This window comes from Anomalospiza imberbis, chromosome 21 (genome assembly GCF_031753505.1).
Source record: "Anomalospiza imberbis isolate Cuckoo-Finch-1a 21T00152 chromosome 21, ASM3175350v1, whole genome shotgun sequence".
NCBI classification, from domain to species: domain Eukaryota; kingdom Metazoa; phylum Chordata; class Aves; order Passeriformes; family Viduidae; genus Anomalospiza; species Anomalospiza imberbis.
Genome location: NC_089701.1, coordinates 11,144,995 through 11,164,310, shown reverse-complemented (window position 1 = coordinate 11,164,310; position 19,316 = coordinate 11,144,995). Strand labels below are relative to the sequence as shown.

The 19,316-nt window shown below is 57.7% G+C and overlaps 1 protein-coding gene and 1 long non-coding RNA gene across 2 annotated transcripts in view; one reads left to right on the top strand and one right to left on the bottom strand.

The window, feature by feature from the left end:
- Window positions 1–912, top strand: part of LOC137486409 (uncharacterized) — a 35,384-nt gene extending 34,472 nt beyond the window's left edge. Inside the window, exon 2 of the long non-coding RNA XR_011005715.1 lies at window positions 555–912. This is a non-coding gene — a long non-coding RNA (uncharacterized lncRNA). The remainder of the gene's footprint in view (window positions 1–554) is intronic.
- ABCA2 (ATP binding cassette subfamily A member 2) overlaps window positions 24–19,316 on the bottom strand; it is a 33,147-nt gene continuing 13,854 nt past the window's right edge. The window contains exons 13-49 of the mRNA XM_068211722.1: window positions 19,158–19,254; window positions 18,625–18,798; window positions 18,442–18,544; window positions 17,788–17,902; window positions 17,248–17,438; window positions 16,879–17,029; window positions 16,379–16,583; window positions 15,757–15,921; window positions 15,271–15,451; window positions 14,799–15,011; window positions 14,287–14,483; window positions 14,024–14,206; window positions 13,426–13,604; window positions 13,217–13,337; window positions 12,197–12,484; window positions 10,947–11,165; window positions 10,689–10,791; window positions 10,032–10,357; window positions 9,367–9,580; window positions 9,097–9,202; window positions 8,688–8,799; window positions 8,205–8,265; window positions 7,946–8,120; window positions 7,745–7,860; window positions 7,120–7,267; window positions 6,787–6,910; window positions 5,852–5,984; window positions 5,573–5,690; window positions 5,275–5,453; window positions 4,829–4,970; window positions 4,356–4,490; window positions 4,076–4,179; window positions 3,717–3,809; window positions 3,321–3,423; window positions 3,048–3,185; window positions 2,644–2,850; window positions 24–2,417 (exon numbers count right to left, since the gene is read on the bottom strand). Coding sequence (XP_068067823.1) covers window positions 2,382–2,417; window positions 2,644–2,850; window positions 3,048–3,185; window positions 3,321–3,423; window positions 3,717–3,809; window positions 4,076–4,179; window positions 4,356–4,490; window positions 4,829–4,970; window positions 5,275–5,453; window positions 5,573–5,690; window positions 5,852–5,984; window positions 6,787–6,910; window positions 7,120–7,267; window positions 7,745–7,860; window positions 7,946–8,120; window positions 8,205–8,265; window positions 8,688–8,799; window positions 9,097–9,202; window positions 9,367–9,580; window positions 10,032–10,357; window positions 10,689–10,791; window positions 10,947–11,165; window positions 12,197–12,484; window positions 13,217–13,337; window positions 13,426–13,604; window positions 14,024–14,206; window positions 14,287–14,483; window positions 14,799–15,011; window positions 15,271–15,451; window positions 15,757–15,921; window positions 16,379–16,583; window positions 16,879–17,029; window positions 17,248–17,438; window positions 17,788–17,902; window positions 18,442–18,544; window positions 18,625–18,798; window positions 19,158–19,254 — 5,655 coding nt within the window. The 3' untranslated portion in view covers window positions 24–2,381. The remainder of the gene's footprint in view (window positions 2,418–2,643; window positions 2,851–3,047; window positions 3,186–3,320; window positions 3,424–3,716; window positions 3,810–4,075; window positions 4,180–4,355; window positions 4,491–4,828; window positions 4,971–5,274; window positions 5,454–5,572; window positions 5,691–5,851; window positions 5,985–6,786; window positions 6,911–7,119; window positions 7,268–7,744; window positions 7,861–7,945; window positions 8,121–8,204; window positions 8,266–8,687; window positions 8,800–9,096; window positions 9,203–9,366; window positions 9,581–10,031; window positions 10,358–10,688; window positions 10,792–10,946; window positions 11,166–12,196; window positions 12,485–13,216; window positions 13,338–13,425; window positions 13,605–14,023; window positions 14,207–14,286; window positions 14,484–14,798; window positions 15,012–15,270; window positions 15,452–15,756; window positions 15,922–16,378; window positions 16,584–16,878; window positions 17,030–17,247; window positions 17,439–17,787; window positions 17,903–18,441; window positions 18,545–18,624; window positions 18,799–19,157; window positions 19,255–19,316) is intronic.

Genomic DNA, 19,316 nt, shown 5'->3' with positions numbered 1-19,316 from the left:
CCCAACTACACAGCCTCAATGGATTCAGTTACTATTTTTTATTTAAAACGATCATTATTTTCACATTTCATCTTCTTTTTGTTTGGTAGCAATATACAGGCAGCTCCAAGACGTCCCCACCCCCAGGGGCCCCACACCTGGGGCTTAGCATGGCACTGGCGCCATGCCCGTGGCTGGTGGCCAAGGACGTGGAGGGGGAGGCAAGGCTGGAAGCGGGGCCAAACTCAATGAAGTGAACAGTGTTAAGGCAGCAGCCACCCCTGCCCTGGGGTGCTACCTTCCTTGGACTGGTAGCTACCTACCACCCTTGGACTGACTCTAGTACAGCGACTGTGCTCGGGCAGCACTAAGCCCACAGCAGGTAGGCCACTGTGGCCACCCAGGCTGTATGGGCACCTCCACCAACCCTCAGAAGCCATGCGGATGACAGCATGGTGGCAGGGGAAGGACTGGGTGGACTGGGAAGACACTTTGTGACTGGGGTGCCAGTGCCCTTCTGGTACCTGGAACAAGAGTGTAGTGTGGCAGGTATGGGGCAAGGATAAAGCCCAGAGCACCCTGGGGTGCCCCAGGCTGCCACCAAGGTGACAGCTGGGGACTCAGAGATGATGCTATCCCTTCTCCCTGATGGCAAAGGGCAAACTTTGAGCTGGCTTGTCCCCCAGCATGCCCTGGGAAGGCAGAGTGTGGCCAGCATAGGAGCAGGGGCATACTGGTGGGGGCTGCCCCCCTGTGCCCTCCAACCCATCCCAGATCCAGCCAGTTTCCCATACGCCATAAAAAAAAAAAAAAAAAAGGTCTGAAAATAGAGCTTCTTCCCCCAGTTTTCCCCCTATTGAAAATACTGTATACTATATCACAATCCATAGCAGGTGGTATTTGGGCCTGATAGGACCAGAGGGCATGGGGACAGTTGAGGTCAGGCCCTGCTCCTGTGCCCAAATGGGGCCAGAGCCAGCCTCTCCCCACCTCCCATACCAGCCAGCTGAGGTGCCTAGTGCTGCTCAGGCCCTCCAGCCAAGCCTGTGCCAGGGAGGCAGAGAGGGCATCAGAGCACACAGGGCAGACAGACCATGGCTGCTCCCCAGGAAGGTGCATAGCCACCCTGGGGTGTTGCCAAAGACTGGCACCCAGCAGTGGTGGGGGCGGGGTCAGCATCACAGGCCCACCTCTGGGCACAGCTGCAGCTTGTTGAGAGCTGCAGGCACCAGCCATGGTCCCTGTGAGTGACAAAGCAGCAGGACCCTCTGCAAAAAGGAGGGGCACTGCTGACAGAGGGTGTGCCCGCTGCTGGCCAGTGACACTGCCAGTCCCACTACTGCAGTCCATCCTTCCCCCCCCCCCCCCACCACCCCAGGCACCTCTGCCAGGCTGCTGGCACCCACCCTGACTGTCCTGACCTCGTACCTTAAGGCCACCCCACCACCAGCTTCCAAAGCCAAGTTGGGGTGCTGCAACCCCTCTTCCAGTACCACCAGTGACCCAACAATAAGAACCTAGTGCAGCTGGTTCCTTGTACAGGGCTGGACACTGAGGAACAAGTGTCAGGGCTAAAGCAAAGTGGAAGGGGACACAGCAGAAAGGTGGCAGAGCTGCAGCAATACCCTGTGAGAGGGCAAGCAAGTGGTGAAGACAGGAAGGAGGCAGGATCAGAGACTTGAGGGTGAGGGACATGATATGGGGCAGAGGGGAGAAACAGCTGGTGCCAGCATGTGAAATACCCTGTGAAATACCCCTCTGCCCCACCACGTGCCTCTGCAACAGCACTGCTGCCTGGGGACGAAGCCAGTGCCCAAGGCCAGGCAGGGCCAGGGCGAACAGACCCCATGGTGGGCAGGAGGTACTAGTGAGGCCGAGACTCCCAGTGACATCCCACTCATGACAGAAATCGGTTATAGATGAAGGACCAGAGCATCTGCCCCAGTGGTGCCCAGGGCAGCATCAGCCAGGGGTGATGAGGAAGCAGCCATCCATCTTCTAGCTCCACGGGGCCAGGCCTGGGGAGGTAGCCACAGCCAAGGGTCCCCAGAGTGAGTGCAACATTGGTGTCCAAAGGCACCACTCACAGGCCTGTGTGTCTCTGCCCCAAAGCGAGTGGGGCTGGCAGTGCTGGCACCAAGCCATGTCTTTCCCTTCACAGTCTCCATCCGTGGCATGTTGAGGACCATGCCCCCGGCACCACGCAGTGATGCTGCTCCAGAGGAGCAGAAGGGGGCAAAAGCCACCCCAGTGGTGGCTTCCGAGGTCCATCCAGGCATTGCTGTACCCACTGCGTTCTCCCTGGCATGTGGCTCCAGCTGCGGCAACTCCACTCCACAGGGCAAAGGGGAGGAGAGGCCAAAAGGGTTTGGTGGCTTGACAACATGGTTGTCCCCCGGGTCTCAGCACAGAGTGTCCGTGTTGAAGGAGAGCTGAGCCTGAGCAGGGAGACAGGCAGGGCTCAGGGGCTGCCCACTTAGCCAGCGTACCCAGGGCATCTGGGGCCAAAGTCTGGCACAGGCAGCAGAGCAGAGAGCCCCTACCCCTCCCAGGTCCAGCCACTCTACTGTGTCACCTCTTTGGTGTCACAGCACCCAGTCCCAGGGCCTGTGGCACAGACATAGGTGGGACCAGTAACACCCAGATCTGGGGACAACCTCTCACCCTCTCCTCCTCAAAGCTGATGAGGCCTTCATCATCAGTCTCCAGGTCCTCCTGCTCCTCCACCACAAGGGCCCGCAGCTCAGTGGGGGCGGTGCGGGGGCGCAGCAGGCTCAGCACATGCTCCAAGGGTGACTGCAGGACACTGCTGGGGCTGGTCTCCTGCTGCTCCAGGTTGTCACTTTGCTTCTTGGCAAAATTCACAAACACCTGAGGAAGGAAGGGGCAGGAGACTCAGGTATTTGCAAGCACCTCCACCCCACGCTTGCCAGGTCAGGACCCAGGGCATCCTGCCGTGCGGTGGTTGCCACCACGTTCCCCATCTAGCTCCAATCCCTGCCCCAAAGGCAGATCCTGACAGTCCCTGGGGACAAGCATCCAGCTGCCCATGCTGTCTCCAGTCTTACATTGTCCAGTGTGGTTTGGCTGACAGAGTAGTCTTCAATGCCCAGCACATCCACCACCTGCTCCATCTTGCTGAAGACCTGTGCCAGTGAGATCTGGTCCGACTTCAGCTGGTACTGGGCCTTGGTGTGATGACGCTCCTGGGGGGTGATCACCGAGGGGGCACTGAGTCCTCACTCCCAGATTCCCTCCCATCACCCCATGGAGGACGAAGGCTGCTTGTGCCCTGAAGTGGGGACTGGCAGGGGACAGCATGGCCACCATAGGCAGCTCACCTTGAGGACAGCCTCAGGGAAGTTACGGTTGAAGAACCTCACCACCTCCTTGACATTGAGGCTGGACTTGGTGCGCACTGTGATCATGTAGCCATCACCGAACCTACACAGGAACAAGGCACTGAATGAGAACCTGCCCCCTCATCTGCACCCCCACGACCCTATGGAAGGGGACGATGCTCTCAGGCAGCCACTACTGGACACCAGAACAGTGGCAAGACACTTCAGTGACCCCGTTCCCTGCCCACCTCTAAAGCAGCACCCACAGAGGGCTGGTATCTTGTCACAGATGCCACACTGTCACCCAACCATGGGGATCCAGCCCCCTCCTGCCCAGTAGCGCACACAGGCTGCTGGGCCCCATGCAGGCATTCTGAGCTCCTGCCAGGCTCTTACCTGTTCTTCAGGTGCTGAATGCTGCCAAGACACTTGAGCCGCCCATTCACCATGATGGCCAGGCGGGTGCAGAGGGCCTCACACTCCTCCATGCTGGGGTGACAAAGGAGGGTTCAGTGGAGGGCATCAGAAGACAATGCCAGGGCTATGGTGGGGGTAGGTGGAGAGCTAGGTCTCCCAGGCCATCACCCAAGTGCTGTGGCCCCACCACCAGGGATGAGAGAAGGCAACAGAGGGTGTCCCAGGCTCCCCCTGCTCCTCATGCCAGGGACCAGGGAGCCAAATGCTGGAGAGCCCTCTCCCTCCCACACAGCACCCCAGGTGCTCGGAGTCATCATGGGAACAGAACCCCTCTGGACCTGTGAGATGTGAGCACCACGGAGCGACCCGTTTTGATGACATCCAGGATGAGGTTCCAGAGGAAGCGCCGTGCCTTGGGGTCCATCCCTGTGGTTGGCTCATCCTGGGGGATAGACAGCACCCTCAGACATGCCAGCCCTGGGATGGACCCTGCCACGCCCTTTCTGTCCTGCGTCTAGCTCAGGCCACCATCCCACACTCCAGGAGATGCATGGTGTGTGGTGAAGCAGGGGGTGGGCACCTCCCACCCAGAGTTATTTTTCTACCCTCAGGGCGCACCAGGAAGATGAAGGCTGGGTATCCGATGAGCGCGATGGCTGTGGATAGCTTCCTCTTGTTGCCCCCGCTGTAGGTGCTGGCAGGCTTGTCTGCGTACTTGGTCAACTCCAGCTTCTTCAGTGCCCACTTGACCACCTGCAAGGCATGGGGGACTGCTGTCATCCTGCCAAGGCCACGGGGCTGGCAGAGCAGGCAGGGGTTGGGCTTCCTGGCACATCAGCTGCTGAGGGGACTACTAGCCATGTGCCAATCAGGGAAGCCCCATGTCAGCCCCTGGCACAGCCGTGAGAACTGGTGGGGACCTGCGATGGCATGTGCCTGGCTCTGCCAGCCCATGTGGGCACACTGCTAGGGTGGCACTGCCGTGAGAGCAGCAGCACTGGCTCAGGCTGCCGCTGCTGTCCAGTGACATGCCATCCCTGTGGCACAGCACCAGCCCTTGGATACTGCCAACTGCTTGCTCAGAGCCCTACCCGCTCCTCATCCTTCCAGGGGATGCCACGCAGGCGGGTGTAGAGCTCCAGGTGCTCCTGGGCCGTCAGCTCATCAAAGAGCGCGTCAAACTGGGGGCAGTAGCCCAAGCTCTGCTGGACCTGCAGGAGCTCCTTCAGGATGCTGTGGGAGAGAATTGAGGGTTTGTGGGAAGAAGGAATTATTTTTGTGAGGACTGCTGCTGAGCCCCCTTTCACATGCCTTTACACTGGAGCATCTTCCCCCAGGTAAAACCCCACTGGGCAGCCTCAGCACAGGGCCACTGTCTCTCGACCCACATCCCAGGTTGATGGTCACCCAGGAGGACACAAGGCTGCAGAGTCCCACTGGGACACACAAGCTTACTCATGCTGCTTTATCCTGGGAGCCCTCCAAGCAGATCCCATCCCATCCCCAGGAAAGCAGGCAGCCCCCAGGCTCCCCTTACCTATGTCCATTAATGAAGGCCTCTCCACCTGTGGTGCTCTCATCCCCTGTCAGCATCTTGAATGTTGTGGTCTTGCCCGCACCGTTGACGCCCAGCAGCCCAAAGCACTCCCCGGGGCGCACACCCACACACAGCCGGTCCACAGCCAGGATGCGCCCAATTTTGCGGGACTTGTACACCTGGCAGGGAAGGGGATGGGGACTCAGCCCACCAGAAGCCGCCTGTACCCACTGCCTCACCCACATCCCTGGGCTGGGCTGGTCCCTGGAGTCTCCTTGCAGCCTGTTGCAGACCCCACCTTCGTGAGGTTCTCGATCTTTAGCATGTCGTTGTCGGCGTCACCACGCAGGACCCGGTGCCTCTCATTGGCCACATCAATGTCATCCTCAATGGGTTTGGTGGAGACAGGCAGGCGCCTGTGGGAGAGGGCAGAGGCAGGAGGGAATGTGGGACCAGGAGCTGCACCCCTGACAGGACCGGGCAGCTCCCACGCAACACTGTCAGAAGGGCAGCCTGAAGCTCAAGGGTCCCAATGGCAAATCTTTACCCCAACATCCCTGCCCTGTGCCACACTCACTGGGGCTTCCGGAAGAAATTGTATTGGCACATGATGGTGATGAAGAAGCCAACAAAGCCTTCAATTGTCATGGCAACAAGCCCCCGTGTCACGATGTCCCATTCGAAGGGTGATTTCATTTTATCAAACTGCCCTGAATAGGAGGAAGAGCAGAGAGCAGCTGGAGACACCTTCCCATGGAGACAGCTGGGTTGTCCCTCCTGAGCTGACCCATAACAATGACACTGCTCCCATGCTCACCCACCACAGCTGCCTGGGCTGACCACAACACAATGCCCTCTCAGAGCATGGGTGCTGTGGAAATCATCTGGCAAGTTTTCAACCTCAGTAGGATGAATCAACACAGCTGAGAGTGGAATCAGGGGGATTTGTCAAACCCTGACACAAAACTGTCCCTCACAATGTCAGCAGCACCTGGATTATGTACAGAAGCTGCTCAAAAACCAGAGAGCAGGGGAGCTTCTGAGGCCAGGATGAAGCTGTAAGTGGCAAAAGGCTTGTGTTGGTTGGGCAGCGCAGCCCCCAAGAAACTCTGTCTGTAAGGAGAGTCCCTGCAGCCCCCATACCTCCTGTCACAGCACAGACCCACCACGGCCCACCACACCTACACTATGCCGCCCTAAGATCCACCACAGCCTCACTGTGGCCCACCACAGGCAGTGTGCAGCAGCAGCAGAACCACACACCTGTCAGAGCTCACACCATCTTCTCCCCATGGGGCTGCTAACAGGGATGGCCCAAGGAATGCTGGCACCATGCCGCAGCTGACCCTCAGCCATGTCTTTTTCTGTGCCCCATCTAGTCCACCCCCTTGGCTTTTTGCTCTGGGCCTCAAGACACCCCCATGGGGCAGGCAGAGGGGATGTGCCAGCATCGTAGTCCCCTCCAGCTCCACATGCCCTGGCACAAGGGAAGGAAAGAACAAGAGGCCATACCAATTTTGGCATAGTACTCATTGATGTATTCATTGTAGGCCATCTCCATCAAGCCGTGGCCCAGGTTGTAGTTAGGGAACACAAGGAAGCAGCTCTTCAGGTAGCTGTTTACCACCTTCAGGTCCTGTGGGGACAGCAGAGAGAACATAACCATCACACAACCCTGAGTGAGTGGTAGGATCAGGATCCCCAAGATCCAGCCCAGTCAGGTCTCATGGCTGATACTGCTGGAAACAGAAACCTCCTGAGGTCCCTCCCAGCCTGAGCCACCCCACAAACAGATGGCAGCATCACCCTTCCTGGTGGCCCTCAGCAGAGCTGTGAATGCCGTACCTTGTCGTGCTCAAAGAGCTGCAGCAGGAATGTGGCGACAGTGGCTGTGATGCCAATGAAGAGGTTGATGACGATGAGGAAGACGTAAGCAGAGCTGGGCACCTCAAACCAGAAGGAGGCCGGGTACATGATAGGGGTGATGGACCAGCTGGGGAGGTGCAAAGAAGCAGCACACGTCAGTGTGGCAGCAGAGGGGCCCCCAGCCTTGGGCAAATGGGGGCCCCTCCCAAATGGGCACTGCCCATTTCCATCCTGCTGTTCCCAGGCTCTCCCACCCCAGCCCTCACAGCCACTGCCCTCCAACCAGCTATGGGGGCAGCAGAACATCACAGAATGGTTTGGACTGGAAAGAACCTTCCAAGGTCATCTAATCTAGTCCCTGGCCATGGGCAGGGACACCATCCACTAGTGCTCCAAGCTGTCCAACCTGGCCTTGAACATTTCCGTGAATGGGGCAACCACAGCTTCTCTGGGCAATCTGTGCCAGGCCCTCACCACCCCCATTATGAAAAATTTCTTCTTAATATCTGGTCTAAATGGCTATCTTTTAGTTTAAAACCAGCACCCCATAAGACTCTGGAGGCATCCCTGGTGCCTCCTGACCACCCCCCTCTGAGCAACATACCCATAGAGCAGGAAGAGGGAGAGGACAGCAGGGAAGTTGGTGGGAGAGGTATATGCTGGGAGGTCAAACACAAACAGGATGATGATGCAGCACGTGGCTGGCACCAGGTAGTTTAGCTGAAGAAGACAGAAACTTCTGTGACTGCCCACTCCCTGGCAAAGCCCTGGAGGCTTGGCCAGTGGGGCCACATGTCCTGCTTACCATGTCCCACATGTAGTTGGCCAACCAGTAGATGACGGGGTCACAGCCACTCACAAACTGCAGGTGTTTGGCCTTGGTGGCCTTTTCAGCCACCAGGAATACCACAAAACTGGCTGGGACGAAGGACATGGCCACAATGATGAAGATGGCAATCACCACATCTGTGCCTTGCAGGCTGGATGGGGAGCAAGGAGAGCATGGACTCCATCACACTCAGTAGGGACAGCCACCCTCCCTCAGACCCTCTCCTTGGACCTACAGGTAATCCAGGGACAGGCTGGCACTCGTTTTGTTCATGGGGTGATTGGTGACCGTGATGCCTGCAACAACGACCAAGAAGAAACATGGAAGCATGAAAACTGGCATGGGACACAGACCCGTCCCCAGTCTGCCTGGTCCTGGCTGTGAGCAGGATGGGCTTCCAACCTGAAGCTCAAGAGGAGCTGGGCCCTGTGAAGCAACTCAGCACCTCAAGGCCAAACCCTCCCCTCACTGGAGAGCACCCCTAGACATGTCACAAGCCCAGGCACTTTCAGGCAGCACTTCGGGACATTCCAGCCCAGGCCTGGCAAAGAACTCATCCCAGCTCTCGTATCTCAGAGCTGAGGTGTGTGAACCCCTGTTTCAGCTGGACACTAGCCTGCTTGGCCCAAGGTGGACACTGCACTTTGGAGCCTGGCTGGATCATACCCTAATGCTGTTCCTGACATGCTCCTGTCCCCAAACACTTGCAGATCCTCACCATAGGCAGCAGGGTTGCCCTTGCTCTTGGGCAGGTTGGCTCTCAGGATGGCGTTATTGAGGGCATTGAGGTAAGTGGGCATGCTGTGGTAGCCCTTGTTGTTGTAGAAGACCTGGAGGAGGAGAGAGGAACAGTGGGAGATGGCAAAAGAGCTGGGCCCAAAGATGTACTGGGAGAGAGGGCTAGGATGGGATGGACAGCCACCCACAGGGCAGGCGTCCTGTGCTCAAGGCTACAGGGAGAATAGGCCATTGCTGGCTCTGCTGGGCCAGACTTGCTGACCACTCCCCCGTGGCTGGAGCCTCCCAAAGCACTTGGAGAGCAATGCAGAAGAGCAGTTCCAGGGGTCCTTGCTGCCCCCTTTCCTCCCCACCTATCTCCCCTGCCCTGAGGTGCAGTGCTGTCCCACCTGGGCCGTTCTCCGCACAGCAATCTTGCGCACTGTGGCGGGAGCCCTGGCTCCGAAGGAGGCCGGGATGGATTTCTGGACGTTTCCAAACGTGAGTGCTCCATACCTGTGGGACAAGGCTGCAACTGCTATCCCCCCACCTCCAGGGGTGGAACCATGCTTGAGCATGTTGCTGACTCCAGCCAGCACCCTGGGGCAGGTGTCCCCAGACCCCTGGTTCTCACCCCTGCTCTAGGGTGCAGGACAGACCCTCCCAGCCTCCCCTCTTGCCTGTGCAGCCGGAAGCGGTCCGAGGTGTACAGCAGATACTCAGAGACGTTGCGCCCTGTGATGTCTGTCAGGATGTCCCCTGTCACCACCTTAATCTGTGGGGGATGGCCCCCCACGCCACTAGGGCAGGAGAAGCCGGTCCCCTGCATGGAGCACGTGCACTTGATGGGCTCATGGATGATGCGGGGCAGGGCAGGGGCTGAGGTCACGGTCCCTGAGGAGCAGAAGGGGTGGCTCACAGACAGGCTCCTGCCTGCTCCAGCTGCTGGAGACAGATTGAAGGTCGGGCAGCTGGGCAGGTAGGGTCCTGGTGACCAAGAGATAGACATGCAAAAAGCTTTGGGGGAACAGAGGTTCAGAGGTGGGCCATGAGGCGTGGCTGGAGAAAGAAAGGGCTGGGGACCACATCCAAAGGTGACACAAGGCTGGCCACAGGGCTTTGTGACAGTGTCACCATCCAAGGGGCTCTACTGGCATGGCTGGGGCTCAATGGGGACAGTGTTCCAGGGCCAAAGCCACAAGTTCTGCCCTACAAAGCTCTGCTGTGTGGCCAGGCCAGACCACAGGTACTCCCAAGGGTCCCTGGAGCCAATTCTGTGAGGAGAGGCATCACTTCCCTGCTGGAGACAAATCCCAGACAAAAGAGCAGCCAGCATAGGTAATACCTTTAACAGTGGAGAAGGTTGTGGAGTTCCAGGCATGGAGCAGGTCCTCATCCACTGACATGGGGTAGTCAGAGGGAGCCGGGGATGGAGGTGGTGGCACAAAGTTGGAAAGCGGAAGGCCCTGGGTGAAGGAGTCAATGCACATGGCATCGAAGTACTTGGCTGCCAGCATTTTGGACTCATTGCTATTGAGGTTGAGGGTCTGCATGGGCTGGTCCAGTGTGTTGTTAAAGGGTGTCTTGAGCACGCAGGTGGCCCCCACACCAGAGGGCAGATGGAAAGTGTTCACCAGCTGCTGAGGGCTGGCATCAGGAGACAGCCTAATGCTGCAGGAGCAAGGAGTAGGAGACACAGATCTCAGTACTATGGCTATCTTCTTCCGGGACCTCCCTGAGGCCTTGGCACTTATCATGGGCACACACAGCCTGTGCCTGGCATGACTGAGCTGCTAGTCACAGTGTCAGGACTCGTACCTCTCCCAGAGACACTCTGGCCAGGACAGAGGTTGCTTTCTATCAGGGGACATGGCACTAGCCAAGCCTGAGCCAGCCCTGGCACTAGGCCTACTGTGGACTGCCCTCCCCACTTGCCCCCCTTACAGTCCCACAGATGGGCTTTGGGCACGGGGTGCTGGTCACCAGCAGTGGCAGCTCTCACCGGTACTCGTGCCGCTCCTCGTTGGCATAAGGAATGAAGTTGCCCTTGGGCTGAGTGTAGTTGTGGTATTGGGATGGCGAGAGGATGAGGGGTGGCAAGTCACCTGTGGGGAGACAAGGACAGAAATCTGCTCATACCCACAGCACCACTGCACACAAGGGAGACTGTCTTGGCCTTGTCCTCCTGCAGCCAGTGGCCACACTGGGAGAGGAAGAACAGGTCGCCCAGCATGCAGGTAGGTAGGTGGCTTGCATGCACCTATTTCGGGCACGGAGAGCGCCACAGTCATGGCCACGCAGACGAAAAAGGCAGGCAGGAGGATCTGCGAGAAGAGGGCCTTGGTGTTGCGCTTGGCGCAGTGGAAGCGTTTGATGATCAGCCCATGGAACTGGCGCAGCTTCAGCCACGAGCCTTCCAGCTTGAAGCTTCCCCGACCTGCCAGATCACGATCCTCTGCTTCCACCTCTGCTTCTTGCTCTGGGAGGGAAAGGGACATCAGCCCTCTGGCACAGCTGCTCCCACACCTGCCTGGGCTCCCAGGAAGCTGAGCCAGACACCCAGCCCAGCTCAGCCACCCCAAGGGTAAGGGCAGCACCCAACCCCAAGTGTACCACTGAGCCACAGCAGCAGTGCAGGCAGAAGCATGGTATCTGGCTGGCAGGTTCCTCTTGGCCCCAAAAGGAAAATTTAGACAATAGTTTAAAAAAAACAACCTAATTTGGTGCTTTTTCTAGGACCCCTCAATTTTCTCATCAGCTCTGCCAGCTGGTGGGGGGTCAGCACAGTCAGGAACAGGGGACAAAACACAGGTGGGAGTCCCAGCGAGACAGTGGGAGCTCTGTCACAGCACTGTCCCAGCTCTGCCTCCCACAGCGCTGGTGGGGGGGAAGAGGTGGCACATCCCTAAATTAGTCACAAGAGTTGTGAGATAATCCAGAACAGGATCTCTGACTACAGCAATAACCTTGAGGCAGGTGCCTGCACCCTCTCCATCCAGCAATCCCAGCATCCATGGGGGGAGAGCCTTGCACCTGGGACAGGGTATGACAGGTGAAGCCATCACCTGGAAAGTGATTCTGTGCCCAAGAACCAAGAGGAGAAACCCAACTGGTGATAGTGTGGGAAGAGGCCATGTTAGTGGGGCAAGTCTGCAAGGTGGCACTGAAGACACACAGGAGGCACAGGCAGAGCTAACACTGGCTGCTCTCATAGCTCCATGCCTTGGCATGAGACCCTCATGCACAGCCTACCAGCATGGGGTGCAAACTCATGGAAAGAGCCTGTTCCCAGCCCTTCCACCCAGGCTGTGTCTCTCTGGGTGCTGTGTTGCCGGATGCCCCATTAGCCCCCTACCCATGGGCTCTCATCCCAGCAGTCACAGCCATCCATCTCAGTCACAACCAGATACCCTGAGGGACCGGGTCAGCTCTGCCCACCCTGGGTGAACCCTCCATGTCCCAGCTAAGTGCCTTCCCCGGCCCCTGCCACTGGCCACCAGCAGCACCAACCTTGCAGACTGATGTTATCGGGGTCCTGTCGGTTATCGAACAGGGGCGCGTAATCCCCAAAGAATTCAGAATAAGCCCCACCTTCATCGCCACGCACGGAGCCCACTGAGGACACTGAGCGCAGGGATGCCTGTGACTGCGCCAGCTTGGAGCAGGTCACCAGGTTGCTGAGCTCCACCTCGGGCTTCTCTGGCATGGCCGCTTCGGCCAGGGGCTCCCCGTTGGCTTCAGACTTTGGGCCCAGCTCAGAGGCAGGTGGCTGCAGGGCATCCTTGGACTCCTTCATGTCTGGAAGAAAAAATGTGGGTTGCCACCAGCCATGCTACTCTACGCTGCAGCATGGCACCAACTGGGGATGGATCATATCACAGAATCAGACTGGTTTGGGTTAGAAGGGACCCCATCTCATTCCAGCCCCCTGCCAAGTGCAGGCAGACCTCTCACCAGACCAAGTTGCTCCAAGCCCGATCCAACCTGGCCTTGAACGCTTCCAGGGATGGTGGACCCACAGCCCCTCTGCATGACCTGTGCCAGGGCCTCACCACCCTCACACAGGGGAGAATTTCCCTCTAACATCTAATCTAAACTTTTCCTCTTTTAGTTTAAAACCATTTCCCCCTTGTTTTAACACTATCTGCCCATTTAAAATTCCTCTCTCATTTTTTCAAGCCCCCTTTAGGCACTAGAAGATGCCATGAGGTCTCCCTGGAGCTTTCTCTTCTCCAGGTCAACACCCGCAGCTCTCCCAGCCTGGCTCCATGGCATAGGTGCTCCAGCCCTCGGAGCATCTCTGTGGTGTCCTCCGGAGACCTGTACTGAAGACACCAGAGCTAGCCACTATTCCAGGTGAGAGTAAAGCCAGAGTGAAGCAGAGGCTGTCTGCCTTTGACCAGGATGGGCTCTGCTGGAAATCTCTCCTCTACCTGGGACAGGAGACTCCTGCAGCCACCAAGCCCAGCAAGATCACACAGCCCTTCACTAGCCCCAGCAGCACCTTGTGCCCCCACAAAGCACCCGTACCCACGTCACTGTTCTCCAGAGACTGGTCCTCCTCAGACACCTTCAGGAAGACCTCCTCCAGCGTGGTGTCCATCAGCCCAAAACTGGTGAGGTCCAGCTCTTCCAGGTTCTGCTCCAAGTGCTGTGGGAGCAATGTGCTGTGTGAGGAGGGCAGATGTCCACAGTGCCACAGCCCCTTGCCTGCCCACTCTGCCAGCCCCTGCAGGTACCTGGAAGAGCCTCTCAAAGCAGCCCTTCTTGACAGCCTCACTGGGCAGGATGTAGGAGAGCTCTGTGTTGGTGTCTGAGATGAGGAGGCAGGAGGCCACATACTTCTTGATGAACTCGGAGACACGCGGCTCAGAGCAGGGGCTGACAGAGGAGTGACTCAGGGGACTGTGGCCTAGCTCTGGAGCAGAGAGACAGTAGCCATTGGTCAGTTCACACCTGGTCTCCCTCCAAGACCCCCCACATTTCCCCTACTCCCCAGTGCCATAGGGGCTTCCTGGTCACCCTGACTGGCCTGGGGATGGTCTTTTGCAATGTGACCCACACTGGACATCTCAATCCACAGGGCAACCCACAGGCTTGACAGAACCAGCACCCAGAGAAAAATGCCATTGTGTAAGGTCTGACCAAAGACCCGGCTGGGAAAAATTAAAGCTGAGCAATGGGACCTCCTACACCCCTGCCCCATCCCCTCTGCCCTCCACGTGGCCTAAGGAGACTCAGGATGGGAGTACTTGGGCATTGACCTCTCCTTTGCTAGGCTGAAGAAGGGCTGGTGCCATCTACTCCTTTAACAAAGGGTCCCACTGCTCCCAAGACCTGTGCCATTCCTGGTGTCTGACTGCTTCTTCACCACTGTCAGCTTGTAGCCGTCACCATAGGTGCTCTTGAGGAACAGTGGGGAACCACAGCACTTGAGCTTGCCATGGGAGATGATGGCGATGCGGTCCCCCAGCAGGTCAGCCTCATCCATGTGGTGTGTGGAGAGCAAGATGGTCCTCCCTGATGGCAGCACAAAGCCTCAGCAGAGGGGCCGTGGCCGCCACAGAGGAGCATGCTAGGCTCTGCCCAGCTCTGCTCACCTGGCTTGTACTTAAGGATGAGGTCCCAGATGGCCCTTCGAGCATATGGGTCCACACCAGCTGTGGGCTCATCCAAGATAACAGCCCGCGACCCACCCACAAAGGCAATGGCCACCGACAGCTTCCTCTTCATGCCACCTGAGAGAGTCTGCACCTGGCAATGCCGTTTGTTGGAGAGTTCCAGGTCCTCAATCATCCTGGGGACAGGGCAGAAGCACCAGGAATGCTGGGGGGGCTGTACTGGTGCCCAGCACCTGTGGGGAGTATGTAATGCCTCCTCCCCACATGGTATCTGCAGCCTTCGGCTGCTGGGATTGCTGAGCTGCAGTCAGACTACGAGACTCTTCTGCTCACTTCCACAGCCTGACGCCCCAAGGGTGGGAAAACACTTGGTGGAGCTGCTCCATGGGACACCTCTGCCACCAGATCACCCCCCATAACACAGCCAGCAGGAAGGAGACTCACTCATGCCAAAGGCATGGATGATGACAAAGGAGCTGGAGGGTGCCTACTTGTCCATCTCCTTGCGGATCTCCTCCTCTGCCATGCTCTTGAGCTGCGAGTAGAACCAGAGATGCTCCTCCACTGTCAGCCTGTCAAAGAGCACGTTATGCTGGGGACACATGCCCAGGTTCTTCCGGATCTTGTCCATCTCCGTACGGATATCATGGCCATAGATGGTAGCAGAGCCCGATGTTGGAGGGAACAAGCCAGTGAGGATGGACCTGGAGGGATGGAGAAAGGCAACAGTGTGAGGGAGCTCATATTCCTCAATCTGGCCCCAATCCCAACCACCACCTCTGAGAGCATCTGCTGGGCCCCAGGCAGAGCAGTATCAGCACAGGGCCATGAGCCTACTCCTGTCCCATGTTTGTGCCAGCCCCACCCCCACACTGCTGCCCTCTGGGCATGGTACCAGCTGTCCCAAAGCCCCTGCAGCTGGCCAGAGGAACACAGTCGCTGTCTGCCTGGACAGGCACTCACATGGTGGTGGTCTTGCCTGCACCATTGTGCCCCAGGAAGGACACAACCTGGTTCTCGTAGAGGTTGAGGCTCAGCTTGTTTAGCGCCAGCTTCTTGTCTGTCTTGTAGACTTTGGTGAGCTTGTCAATGCAGACGACCAAGGGGAGGTGGGTTGGCTCCTCCTCGATGCCCCTTGTCTCCTCTGCTGTGACAGTAGGATGGTGAGGAACCAGGGGAGGGCAGGGAAGCCAGGTTTTGAGTGGGGTTCCCTGGGAATGAATCAACCCGCCTCCATCTCATGGTGGCTATGCTGGCTTGTGGTCCCTTTCCCTCTGCTTCTTGCCAATTTTCCCCCTCCCACACCACAGTGGCAGCTCCCAGAGGCCACAGTGCTTGGCCCAGCACCCTGCCCTGACAAGAGCACAGGGGTCCATGGCCAAGGCAAGACCCTGCAGCAGAGCCAGGGCCACCCTTGTGCCACCTGCTGCCACCCCCAGCTGCTCTCACCCAGCCTCCGGCTTTCCATGGCACAGGCCTGATCCTCCTCCATGATGCTGAGGCGAGTGTTGCGTGACCATGGCCAGGTCCACTCCCAGGTCTCCACGCGCCCATTGCCCAGCCAATAAGACTTCTGGAAAGGGAAGTACCAGGGCCGTGGCAGGCCGAACATGCCTGCAACCACAGCCCCAGGGAGTCAGGGCCAACCCTACACTCAGGGTCATGCAGAAGCTGCTGAGGACTGGGTCAGAGATTGGTATGGGCACGGGCTTCGGGGTTTTCCCAGGTCAGGTCACCACTGCAGTGTGCGGGCTGTGAACACTCCAGCCAGCTGGGTTCAGGGCAGATCTATGGGCTGTGCCAGGAAACAAATTCCTTTGGGATTCAGGTTGGGTTGGCTCATGCTTCAGCTTTACAATGAAAAAAACAGGGAGCAACTGAGATGCTTCCACAAGGGGAGGATAAGGGGGATTGGTATCTCAGCTGTGGGACATCTGGCTTTGCTACAGCCGGCCCCTGAATTGACACACCTGGCTGACACCAGCAGATAAGGACACGTGGGCAGGTGTCCCCCAGCAAAGAGGCTCCTATAAATTCTGGGGTTCCCTCATGCCCCTCTGCCCACACGTACCCGGGTGCACGGCCTCGATGTACCACGTGAGCACCCCATACACCATGGCATCCACAACCAGCATCATCATGGACAGCAGGAGGTTGAAGTCATCTCCTTCCACGGGTGACTGGCTGAAGGTGTGCCACTGGATACCCACGCCAGCCACCTCATACAGCGCAAAGTACTTGGAGCCCAACCCAAAGGCCGTGGTGGACATGAGGGACTGTGAAGAGGTGGAGGGAAGGGAAAGGGAGGTCAGCAGGAACTGCAGGCCAGCTCCAGAAAAACAGGTTGGGGTGGATTCCTACCTAGTGCTGCCCCACCCAGCCCTGTGGAAATGCTCCTGGCCCTGAGAGGCACCAAACCTTCTGGAGATACCTCCAACGCCCCACAGGGAGTTGGTTCATAGAGGCAATGGCTTGCCCAGGGCTTGGTGACAGCTTGGTGGCTTTGTACTGGACATGAGGTACCTGAGGCAAACCTGGGACTGTGTCCCCAGCTGCTGCAAGCCAACTCACCGCAATGCACTTCTCAAAGGCCGTGATCTTGTCATGGGCCACCTCCTCCCGGATGGCCACATACATGTAGGGCACGTAGCTGAGGAAGTAGATGATGCCACCACAGGCAGAGGCCAGCTTGGCCTTGGAGTAGAGCACTGACACCAGAAAGCTGCAGGGAGGACAGCATCTCCTTGGATTCCACCCCACCAGGACCTTCCCCATACCTTCTGTTTTTGGTGATGTTAAGGCAATAAATTGGCTCCCCAAATCAGCTGCTTGGAGGGACTTGTGCCCCTCCACTGTCCCTTGCCCACATAGCTCCCAACAGCCTCGCTCCATGGCACTGCCCACGCCCCTTTACTGCCCAGCACAGACCAGGCAGCTCACCAGAACATGATGGTGGCCACAGCGTAGATGGCAAGGAAGAGCCATATGATGAGGACATCGCTATGCATCAGGACCTTGCCGTACTTGAGAATGGCAGTGAGCGCTGTGACCGAGATGGAGAGCTGGACAAAGCCAGTGATGAACCAAGCCACCCAGTGCACCGCATTGTTCAGGCCCATCATCTTCATCACCTGTGAGACCAAAACTACTCAGTGGGACTGTTCCCAACCCTGTGCACCCCTGCTTCCAATCTCACTGGGCTGGGAGGGCAAGGGGTAGCACCAAGGGAGCTGCTGGGAGTGGGCAGGATACAGCACCCTCTACTGGGATACCAAGGAGCTCAGCTCCCTCCAGTACTGGCCAGGGATCATCTCATGCTGGGGACACTCACAAGGACCAGCTCTGCCCAAGGATTTGGGATCTCCATCTGCTCTAGTTCATGTAACCCAGAAATACAAGGAAGGTGACCAGGGACACAGCACAGAATGTAGGGCACAGATATGCCCACTCCTCCCCAAGAATCTCTTCCACCATCCCTACCTCTTTCAGGCGATGCTCCTTCTCTGTCACGATGTGCTGGATCATCATGGCCACTGAATAGACCCAGGAGATCACCATGCAGAGGGGCATCATGTGCTCAATGACAAAGAGAAAGCTGATGGGGTAGAGGAAGAAAGGGGAGAACTTGATGGTGGCACTGCCACAGAGACCTGCAGAGACTCTGGGGCAAGGGGCCTTGGAGGGGCTCTCTCACTGCTCAGGGATAACCAGTCTCTAACCCAGCTCCTCCTTAGTGCCCTAAAAGAACTTCTCCAGTGAGTCCACAGACAATCCAGTGTTGTGGCTGGCAGGCCTTTGCAGGCAAGTAGTAGCCATGGGCTCTGCCTAGGGCCCTGCCTAGCCTGGTGTGGATGGGGCCCTCTCCAACCTCCTGCCCAGGAGTGTTGGTGGCTCTGGGACTTCTATAGGTGCTGCCACCAGACTACTGTAATCCATAACCACCAACAGATCCACGTGCCATTCCTTAACTTTCCCCTGCCTTCCTGAGCCTGGTAGCCCAAGGAATTGGACTTAACTGGTTGCTCATCACTCCCAGGGTCACCAATCTCATTCTGGCCCCCAAACTTGTTTCCTTTTCCCAGCTAAAGTATCCTGGCCTGCAAAGTGGAAGGAGGAAGGTCCTGCAGGACTCACTCATCTCGGGTATAACATGGGTACGGGAACATCTGTACATAGTTGCCAGGCTCCACCACATCATGGCCAACAAATGTGTTGATGAGGGCGCGCTCCATCATGTCTGCGGAAGAGAAGGAGAGGCCAGGCTGAGCGCAGAGGGGCCAGGAACATGGGCAGCTGTGGCAGGGTGCTGACACTTACCCTGGATCCAGACAAAGCCGTAGAGGAAGTAGAAGCGGCCGCCGGTGTTGGGGCCAGGCCGCCAGTATGCCCGCCGGATCTCGTTGGTCTTCTCTGTGAAGCTGGAATTCTGACGGATCTTGTACGTGACATGGGGAGGCAATGAGCCATCCCTGTTAGTCTGGAAGATGACGCCTGTGGGCAGCAGAAGAAGCAGGGAGTCCACAGGGGCCAGCCACATCAGCTGGCCCACAGCAACAGGCAGGGATGGGGAGGGCACAGTGAGGTTGCCATGGATGAGATGGGTGGCACAGCAGGGGATGTGAGACCCCCATGGGATGCGAAGGCACACAGACAGCAGGCTCTGTCAGTGGGAGAGCCAGGACAGCAGCATGGGGTAGAGGATGGGCACCACGAGATACTCAGCCCCCTCATCCACCCAACATGTGCACCAAGGGACCCACATCCTGAAGCCAGTGGCTCCAGGGCACAGCTGGAGAAGGGCAAAGTTTGTTTCAGGGACCCCTGAAAACAGCTGGTTCCCAGGGACATACTGGCAAAGACCGTGACATTGTCCTGATAGGCTTGGTTCAGCGTGTAGTTGACAATGCTCTCCTCATCCGGGAAGCCTTTGAAGATGTCCACGCTGACCTAGTGGGAAGAGAATCATAGAATCACTAAGACTGGAAAAGCCCTCCAAGATCATTGAGTCC